This window comes from Monodon monoceros, unplaced genomic scaffold (assembly GCF_005190385.1).
Source record: "Monodon monoceros isolate NGI ecotype Baffin Bay Population unplaced genomic scaffold, NGI_Narwhal_1 Super_Scaffold_15, whole genome shotgun sequence".
NCBI classification, from domain to species: domain Eukaryota; kingdom Metazoa; phylum Chordata; class Mammalia; order Artiodactyla; family Monodontidae; genus Monodon; species Monodon monoceros.
In genome coordinates, this window is record NW_021703771.1 from 72,966,755 (window position 1) to 72,976,783 (window position 10,029).

The following is a 10,029-nucleotide window of genomic DNA, read 5'->3' on the forward strand; positions in this document are numbered from 1 at the left end:
AATGAGAAGCCCACGCACTGCAACGAAGAGTAGCCCCTGCTCACTGCAACTAGAGAAAACCCTCATGCAACAACGAAGACCCAATGCAGCCAAAAATAAATAAAATAAATTAAAAAAATAAAATTAAAAAAAATAAAAGAGACTAAAGAAACATGACAACCAAATGCAATGTATGCTTCTATATTGGGTCCTGGCACGGGGGGCAGGGGGAGCTATAAATGACATTATTGGGATAACTGGCAAAATTTTATAAAGGTCTGTGTATTAGATAATAGTACTGTATCAATGCAAAATTTATGATTTTTGATCACTACATTGTTTTTATGTGAAACAATGTCCTAGTATTTAGGAAATTGACTCTAAAACATCTAAGTGTAAAAGGGCATGATTTCATTTCTACAACTTACTCTCAGTGCTTCAGGAAAAATAAAGTATATACAGAGAGTAAATGATAAAGCAAAAGGGACATAATATTAATAACTAGTAAAACTGGGTAAAGAATATATGGGAGTTCTTTTTTTTTTCTTTTATTTATTTTTTTATACAGCAGGTTCTTATTAGTCATCCATTTTATACACATCAGTGTATACATGTCAATCTCAATCTCCCAATTCACCACACTGGAAGTTCTTTATACCATTCTTGTAACTTGTTTGCAAGTCTGAAATTGTATCAAGATAGAAAGTTACAAAAAACAACCAAAATAGGGCTTCCCTGGTGGCGCAGTGGTTGAGAGTCCGCCTGCCGATGCAGGGGACACGGGTTCGTGCCCCGGTCCGGGAAGATCCCACATGCCGCAGAGCGGCTGCGCCCGTGAGCCATGGCCGCTGAGCCTGCGCGTCAGGAGCCTGTGCTCCGCAACGGGAAAGGCCACAACAGTGAGAGGCCCGCGTACCGCAAAACAACAACAACAACAACAACAACAACAACAAAACAAACAAAAAAACCCAAAATTATTTGTTGAATAGTGAGTAGGAAAAGTCCTAGCCTAGGTGGAGTGTGACTACGGTTTTATTATAGTAGCAGATTTAATTACTAAAAATTATTAAAATTTGTACAGTCTTCATTTTTAAGGTTAATAAATAACTTTTTCATTTATGAAAATCAGTAACATTTACCTTTTCCTCTCTTCCTTTATTCTGTTCTTTCTTTTCCCGACAACGAACAGCTTTCCCTCTGTCATTGTGAACACTGTGTGCGGATGGACGGTGAACTCTGACAGTTGTACTTGGACGGTTACCCTGTGGTTTAGGGTCACTGTACTGAGATGACTGGCGTTTTCTAGGTCCTGGTGAGGGTCTAATCAAATACAAGATCATGAAAATCATACTCAACTCTTGGAGTCGGTCCATATATAGATGAACACACATAGTGTGTAAGTTAGTTTATGAACTAAAGAAGCAAAGGCATAACTGAACACAAGATAAAACAATAAACTTGAGGTCACTGAAATCTAAGGTCTAGCATTTAAACTGGGCATAGCTGTCTGTGGTGCACTATGGTTTTATGGTAGAAATAATAGAAGTCAAGTGATCATCACCTCTCTTTTAAAAGGAAATAGCTATTGTATATCGGATTAGATGAAAAATTAGTCTGATTCTTGGAAACTGAAAAGAGAACAATAATCAGAGAAGGGAGTTTTATCGAAAGAGCAAGAACAAAGCACAGGTGTAGACTTCACACTTATATACTGATATATGTGCAATTTGGTACCATTTTATTTAGAATGTATCACAGTTCTGTTTTAATTAGTAAAATTTAATCATTTTCCCATTAAAAAAAACTGACATAAGCACTGGCTATGGACAGTTACAAGAACTCATGTATGGTGCTTTACCTCTATGTAGATCACTTCATCTTTATTTCTGTGGCAGGATTTAGACCTCTCAAATGTTTATTAGGCTCCTACTACACTCTAGACTTGGTTGAGGCCAGTAAAATAAGCAATAAAAAAAGGCAGGGGAGTCCTATCCTCAAATACCTCAAGTATAGTTAAGAAAGAAGAAGATACATAAGACTAGGCAAGTATACTGGAAAGTGTGGAAGAGATCTAGTACTGTGGCAATGGGAGTGGCCTCTTGAAGACAAAGTAAATTGGACCTGGAAACACAGAAGTTGACCTAAACAAGATGGTACAATTGCAGACAAGAAAATCAGTGAAGAAAAGCAAAGAAAGCAAGATGAGCTTAATCTATGTAAAGGTTATAAAGTTACTAACTGTGAAGACAATGGTAAACATTAAAACATGATACTGAACAGATAAGGTGGTTCAGTAAGTAGATCTAAACACTGCCAGTTCAAGAGGCTTGGTTTTTAGCTGGCAGCCACTGAAAAGGTTTTAGAAAGATCAGTCTAATAATAAGATACACTGATGAAGGAAACACAAAAAGCAGGGAGATGTTATCAAGGCATGAGATGAGGGCCTAGCTCAAGGAGTAATGATAAAAATCTAAGAGACACTATGAAAAAAGATACTCTTAGATGTGAAAGGTTGAGAATGAGAATTTGGGAAGATGATAAAGCCAAACCAATATATTTGTGAACGGAATGATGAGGGTTCAATTTTGGATTTAGAAACTTGGATAGCCAAGTAGGGATACTGCTTTAAAATATATATTTATTTTTCCTCTTAAGAAAAATAATATAAAATAGACACTGAATTATAATAAAGTATAAAGAATTTGAAAAAGTCACCTTAACCCCACTATCCAGAGTTAACCACTTAACATATTAGTTTATTTTCTTACGGTTGCCTTTCATTTAAACAAAATTGGAACCATTATATACACATATGCTCTTATTTTTCTCTACTCATTATATCATGAGGCATTGCCGGTATTCTTTCCTCTATCATCACCTCATAAATGACTTTTAATGGCTAGCTGGCAGTCAGTCACATAAAATGTGTCACACTTTATCCACTTCTTTTTTTTTTTTTGGCCGCATCTTGTGGTTTGCACAATCTTAGTTCCCTGACCAGGGATGGAACCCATGCTCCCTGCAGTGGAAGCATGGAGTCCTAACCACTGGACCGCCAGGGAAGTCCCTTTATCCACTTCTTACTGCTATTCATTTATCCGAAAAATAATTTACTGAACTATTACTACTGACAGGCACTACTCTGCATTTAAAATAAAAAAATTTTTTAAATAACTTTAATAAAAGCCTTTACTCTCACAGGCTCCCATTCAAGTGTGTGTGTGGGCAGAGGGGGTTTCAATGAAGAAATAAACAGTACATCAGATGATGCTAAATGCTATCTAAGAAAATAAAGAATGGTAGGGTCTATGGAATGATATAGGTAGGGTCATCAGAGATGGCCTTTCTGAGGTGACACTTAAGTAGAGACCTGAAAGAAGTGGGAGAACAAGCCATCAAACATCTGAGTTGAAGGAAAGGCAAGTGCAGAGAACTGAAGCATTTGTGTTTGACTTGTTCAAGAAGGCTGAGGGGGAGAACTGTAAGAACTTAGGTCACAGAGGTGGCAGGGAACGAGATCTCACAGGGTGGCACTGAGGGACCTACTGAAAACTTTGTGTTTTATTCAGTGAGATGAGAAGATGTTTGAGGGACATCAGCTGACTTTTAAAAGACATTTTAAAAGAATCATACCAAAAAGTTTTATTCTATTTCTAATCTTTCCTCTAAGAGGCTTCAATGAACCTCCTGTACAAACATATTTGTGCACAGCACTAGAATGCTGGATCAGTTAAATCTGTTCTTCAAATGGGATTAAAATTTAGGCAATGTCAAGGTTAGAATCACCACGGGAGTTGAAAGAATAAGCGCTCTTAAGCATGAGTACAAATTAAGACCAACAGAAAAATAAAGAGTTTTGAGGGATATTCAGTTGAGGAAGCAAGTAAAATAAATTACAGGAAGAAATAGAAAGATGCAGCAAATAAAGTCAAAGAGGAGAACTTTGTAGTTAATAGTAATCCAGGGCATTTAAAATCAGAGACAGAAAAAAAATATTGAAGAAAAGCCAGAAGCAATAAGGAGGGACACTAGGGTTCATCATCATAGACTTTTCAAGATGAAAGACTCATTTAAGTCAACTTTCCATTACCCCTAAGAGAGAAGCCTCCTGCCTCAACATATTAGATTGTGGCAACCAAACAGTTCATTAAATTTGAAATCAACTGAATAATCACTGGGCACATCTATTCACTGGAAAGTTCTTACCAGTAATTGATAAAGGAGTTACAGGGCTGTTATAGACTGAATGTTTGTACCCCTCCAAAATTCATTATGTTGAATTCCTAAACCCCAATGTGATCATTTGAAGTAAGGAAGTAATTAAAGGTAAATAAGGGGCTTCCCTGGTGGCACAGAGGTTGAGAATCCGCCTGCCGATGCAGGGGACGCGGGTTCGTGCCCCCGTCCGGGAAGATCCCACATACCGCGGAGTGGCTGGGCCCGTGAGCCATGGCCACTGAGCCTGCGCGTACGGAGCCTGTGCTCCGAAACGGGAGAGGCCATGACAGTGAGAGGGCCCGCGTACCGCAGAAAAAAAAAAAAAAAGGTAAATAAGATCAAAAGGGTGGGGCCGATCTCGGAATTAGTATCCTTATTAAGAGGCACCAGAAAGCTTGCTGTTCCCTCTGCCATGTGAGGACACAGAGAAGAGGAAGTCACCTGCTCAGGAAGAGTCCTCACCAGGAACCAAATTGGCTGGCACCTTAGTCTTGGACTTTCTGGCCTTCAGAACTGTGAGAAATAAGTTCCTGTTGCTTAAGCCACCCAGTCTGTGGTATTTTGTTATGGCAGCCAGAGTAGACTAATACAAGGGCCAAATGATGACTCTCCAGAAGGAGGGGGAAAAAAAAGAAAGTAGGAGTAAGACATATTCATAGGTAAAATAAAATAAAAACACAACTTGACTCATCTATTATTAGTTCTACTTTTGAAATTAAGAAAAAGTAATCATAAATGTGGAAAAATATTCACTTTATTTATAACAACAAAAAAGGGGAGGACTTCCCTGGTGGCGCAGTGGTTAAGAATCCGCCTGCCAATGCAGGGGACACAAGTGTGATCTCTGGTCTGGGAAGATCCCACATGCTGCGGAGCAACTAGGCCTGTGCGCCACAACTACTGAGCCCGCGTGCCCTAGGGCCCATTCTCCACAACAACAGAAACACCGCAATGAGAAGTCCACACACCGCAACGAGGAGTAGCCCCGCTCGCCGCAACTAGAGAAAGCCTGTGTGCAGCAATGAAGATCCAACGTGGCCAAAAATAAATAAAATTTTTTAAAAAAAGAGGAAACAATGAATAAGAGCATGATTAACTATGTAGGTTATATCCCTCAAAAGAGTAGCAAACAACCCTTTAAAAGTAGCAGAGAATAAGGTCTAAGATGGCTTATAAATTATCAACGTTTACAATATGAAAAGCAAATTACTTCACCTATCTAAGCTTAAGTGTCCTTATCAGAAATTGGGGCTACAAGTTTAGTACCTACCTTCTAAGACTGTTTTGAGAATTAAGTAATATATGTAATACATGTAAAGCAATTAACATGGTATTTGGTAAGTGTATGATAATCGTTGTCTACTTTTAGGATTTTTTAAGAAAACACGGTACAAGGTTCTATATTATGGATATAGCACAACTACAACTATGAAAATAAACAATGCATAAAAGACTAGAAGTTGCACTAGTATGACTCTATGATTTCCCCCCTACTTTTATGCATTTTCCTATTTTTCTTTAATGAGCCTATTGCTGTACTTTTTAAAAAAATTTTTAGTGAATTCTAAAATAAAACAGAAAATATACATAAAAGTACTTAGAGTAAGGGTAAAATTTAGTAAATATTCAGAAGGTATCAGAGTCAGTAATAGAACATTAGTACTTTTATCTGGAGCTGAAGAAAATCAAAGTGGCTAAGAAACAATCAATATCCATCAGTTAACTTTAAACTGGAGGGGGAACACTTTGGTATGGTACTTCTCGAAGTGTGATCCATTGACTACCTGTATCAGAATCACCTGAAGACTTCTGGGCTCCACCTGCTATTACACCAGATTCTCTGGGAGTGAAGCCCCAGAATCCACATTCTGAATGAGTATCCCAGGAGATCTTTATGTATGCTAGAGTTTGGGAATGACTGGTATGGCAGAGTGCCAGCTTTGTAATCAAACACATCTGGATTCGAATCCTAGCTCCACCAGTTATTACCTCTGTGATAACTGGAAAAAGTTACTTAACTTCCCTCTACCTCAGCTATCTTACCTGAAACACAGAAAAAATATGACTTATTTGGAAGGCTTATTGTAAGAAATAAATAAAATAACACGTGTATCCTATATTAGTGCTCAGAGCTCCGTGAGCACTCAATATCTAGCACCTATCATAAAATACAATTGAGAATTAACAGTTATAATGATAGAATCTTAAACACCTGAAAAACACCTGAGCAACGTTTTAATGCAAGGTTCTCAAACTGGTTAAGGGACAAAGAACCTGAAAGTCAGTGTTTTTTGTACAATGCTATTTTACACTAATGTATTTAAACCCACAATATAAACTAGGAAATCTATTATGTGAGTAAAATAGATAAATGACACCCACTTGCACACTCGTCAGTTAAAAAATATGCAGTGGAACTAAGCATAATTGGCTCTTTTGCATTTCAGTAAATATCAACTTTCACTAATTGTTCATTTGCTGGCACCAGGTAATAGGAAACTGGGGATAAAAATACCAAAGAAAAAAACCTATAATTGAGAACATTTTATCTTTTCTTTTTTTCTGTGAACTAAAAAGCCCATTTTTAAATTTTAGCAGCAGTATAGCTTGATAAATAGCAGTATTCTGTGATAGCTTTTTGAGAACCACTGTTTTAGTCTAATTCCCTCACTTTACATAACAAAAAGCTGAGCTCTAGAAAGGTTACATGATTTTCCCAGAGCTACAAATAATGATACAGACCTAGAGCCCAGATATTTCAATCTCCATCCCCATGTTCCTTCCATAAGATAACAGTGCCTCCACTACTTCAAGCTCATTCACAAAAGCATATTTTTGGTCTATGTCTACCTAAATTTAACTTACGGAAATGAGGCATAGTTACATGATGCACAATTTAAGAGTTACAAAAGGTATTCAGTAAAAAACCCTCTCCCATTCCCATCTCTCAGTCCCCAGTTCTCTTCCTAGGTAGAACCAATGCTATCAGTTTTCCATGCCAGTGTGTTTCTTAAAGGGTCTCCACTTACCTTCGTTCAACAGGCACAGGCAGGGACCAGACTTCTCCCTCGGACGCTGGAAGCTCATGCTGTGCAGCTTTTAATGGAGTGCTGTCTAGTTTAAAGCTTTCTAGTGTTTTCATGATATCCTTAACGTGTTTAGCTTCCACATTTATTTCCTGCCAAACCTGATTTCAAAGGAGAATATGGTGCTTTAAATTTCTATAACTAATAAATCACTGCCAAGATTAAGTTGGGCCATTTATTAAAGATGTCAGAAGCCTCCATTTTGACATCAGATATCCAGGAAACCATACCAAAATATTCTGTTGAAATTTTAATAATGGTTCATGAATTCTTTATTTCTAATTGCAAAATTAATTCTGATAAAATGAATTAAGTATCCTGGCTAATGAAGCCATCATGACTGACTTATGGTTCTTATTCAAAATGCATAACAAATTTAAAAGTTAGCTGTAACTTCAAAGTTTGGTAAAAACAATACTTTTGCAAGTTGCGCTTTGATGGTTCTTATGCTACTTAATTGACTTTAAAAATGTTGATCAGAATCCACTAATTTCATAACTCACTAATGGACTGCATCCCACAGTTTGAAAAATAAAGCTTCAGAGGATAAATGGCTCAATCCACACACAACCAATACATATTTTTTAAAAGCATTCTTGACTCAATTTTAAAACTACACACACACACACACACACACACAAACACACACACACATATGAAACACTGAAATGAAGTTAGTAATATTTGGTTTTAAAACTAAATGATTTAAATATCCTTATAAAAAAGCTTAGACTTTTTAAGTAAAAGCTGCTGGCCTAAGAACAAAAGGTCTTAAAAGTCTTTCAGTGACAAATTTAAGACTCTTTATGAAATAAAGTGTTTTCCCCTTCTAATGTAAAATATGCAGAGGCAGACTTAAGGAAAGAGGTTAAGTTCAAAGAGGTAGAATACTTCTCTCTTTTAAAGAAATTTAGGACAAATATGGAATACTATGAAAAAAGCAGTTTAGTAGAATCTGAGGGATAATACTCTACCTAAAAGACCAGCACAAAAAGACTATTAATTTCTATAATATTTCTCTCCTGTGACATTGTTGAACCCTATTATAAATGCCATATTCAACTGGACCTGTTTATAGTTTCTACCTATAAACTTTTACTGGTCCTCAGTGACTGAAGTTCCTCAAGTGCGATGCAAGTATGGTCTGCTTTATGATGTTCTATAGAGAATACGGTACTTGTGAGATTCAGGTGTCGTCTGCAGTTTCAATAATGGCTTAATAAAGTCAATTCTAAGTTTACCAGGTAAAAATGCGATCTAGAAAAAAATGTGAAAACCATTACTATTAGATTCCAAAAATTAGAATAACTGAGAACTCATCATACTGATGATGGCGAATATGGACTAATATAATAATCAAGTTTTAAGAAACATTATATACAAATCCATGTAATAAATTATACACTCTTAACGTAAAGCTGCAAAAGCACTACCTATTTACATCTGAGTATTTTAAACTATTAAAACAAACATCAGTCATGTTTCTTACCTGTTGCCATTTCTGCTGGAGGTATGTATCTTTGACTGAGTATAGATACTTGTTCATTTGATCAAGAACTCCCTGATAATAGACCATTGCAGAGTCATAATTTCCCAGCAATGCATATTCACGGGCCAATTTTACATTCTCACTAATCATAAGAAGACTCATGCTCAATTATAAGCTAAAAAAGAAAGAAACATTTAATATTACCTCTTAAAAATAAGTACTACAAAGAGTTTTTTAAAAGTATACTTTCCAAGGATCCCTGAAGACACTCACAATGTACTTTCCATCTCTATACATTTGTTCATGCTAATTTCCACTCCTTCAAAGAAATTTCTCAGGTTCCCACAGTCAAACCCTACCTATGTGTCAAAACCCCACTCAGATGGCAATTCTCCCAGTATGTCAACCTTCTGAACTTCCCAGTTCAAAATAAGCCCTCCCCCTTCTAAAGTCCCCTGGCACTTTACTGGGGCCTTCATCTCAAGGCACTTGTCTACCTTGAATCTCTAAGTTCTTTTAGAGCAGGATTTACAGAGGAAAGGTCTGAGATGGTAACTTCAGTGCGTGACATACAAGTCTTATTGAACATCTGCAGAACAAATGTAGAATGTTAGATCATTTTTTGGAGGGCCCTGTGACACAGCAGAAAACACACGTGTTTTGAGGTTAGAAGAATCTTGGTTGGAACTGTAATTCTGCCACCTTTGTCAAGCCCCTTAACTTTAATGAACCTTAGTTTTTAAATCTGTAATTGGGATAGTAACTATTTCCAAGAGTTGCACTAGAAGGAATAAATGGCTATTCAGAGTCCCTACCATAGTACTTGGCAAAGAGTAGGTCTTCAATAAATGCTAAATGCATCTTCCCTGAAACTTTCCATATACAAGAACTAAGCATAGTCTTTGTACTTAGTAGGATGTGCATATATGGATACGGGGTTTTTATAGGTGGGTTTTTACCTACCCTCTAGACAGAAGCTAATTCCAATTACATAAAAATTGGCCCAGAAAACAAGGGGAAAACGGATCAACTTTTTATGAGGTGAGAAACACCTCAATTTCAAAACTAATTAACAGCAATAAAAAGTCTATTTCACTTATGAACATGATGTGGTAATCTTAAATAAAAGATTAGCTAACTAAAAAAAAGAAAAAAAACGATTAGCTAACTATGTATCAGCGTGCAATACACACACACACACACACACACACACTCTCTCTCTCTCTCTCTCTCTCTCTCTCTCTCTCTCTCTCTCTC

General features: G+C 36.8%; 1 protein-coding gene across 1 annotated transcript in view; it reads right to left on the reverse strand.

Annotated features, from left to right (window-relative positions):
• The window catches only part of KATNA1 (katanin catalytic subunit A1), a 35,701-nt gene that overhangs the window by 20,533 nt on the left and 5,139 nt on the right, over positions 1-10,029 (reverse strand). The window contains exons 2-4 of the mRNA XM_029224241.1: positions 8,773-8,947; positions 7,227-7,384; positions 1,119-1,299 (exon numbers count right to left, since the gene is read on the reverse strand). Coding sequence (XP_029080074.1) covers positions 1,119-1,299; positions 7,227-7,384; positions 8,773-8,934 — 501 coding nt within the window. The 5' untranslated portion in view covers positions 8,935-8,947. The remainder of the gene's footprint in view (positions 1-1,118; positions 1,300-7,226; positions 7,385-8,772; positions 8,948-10,029) is intronic.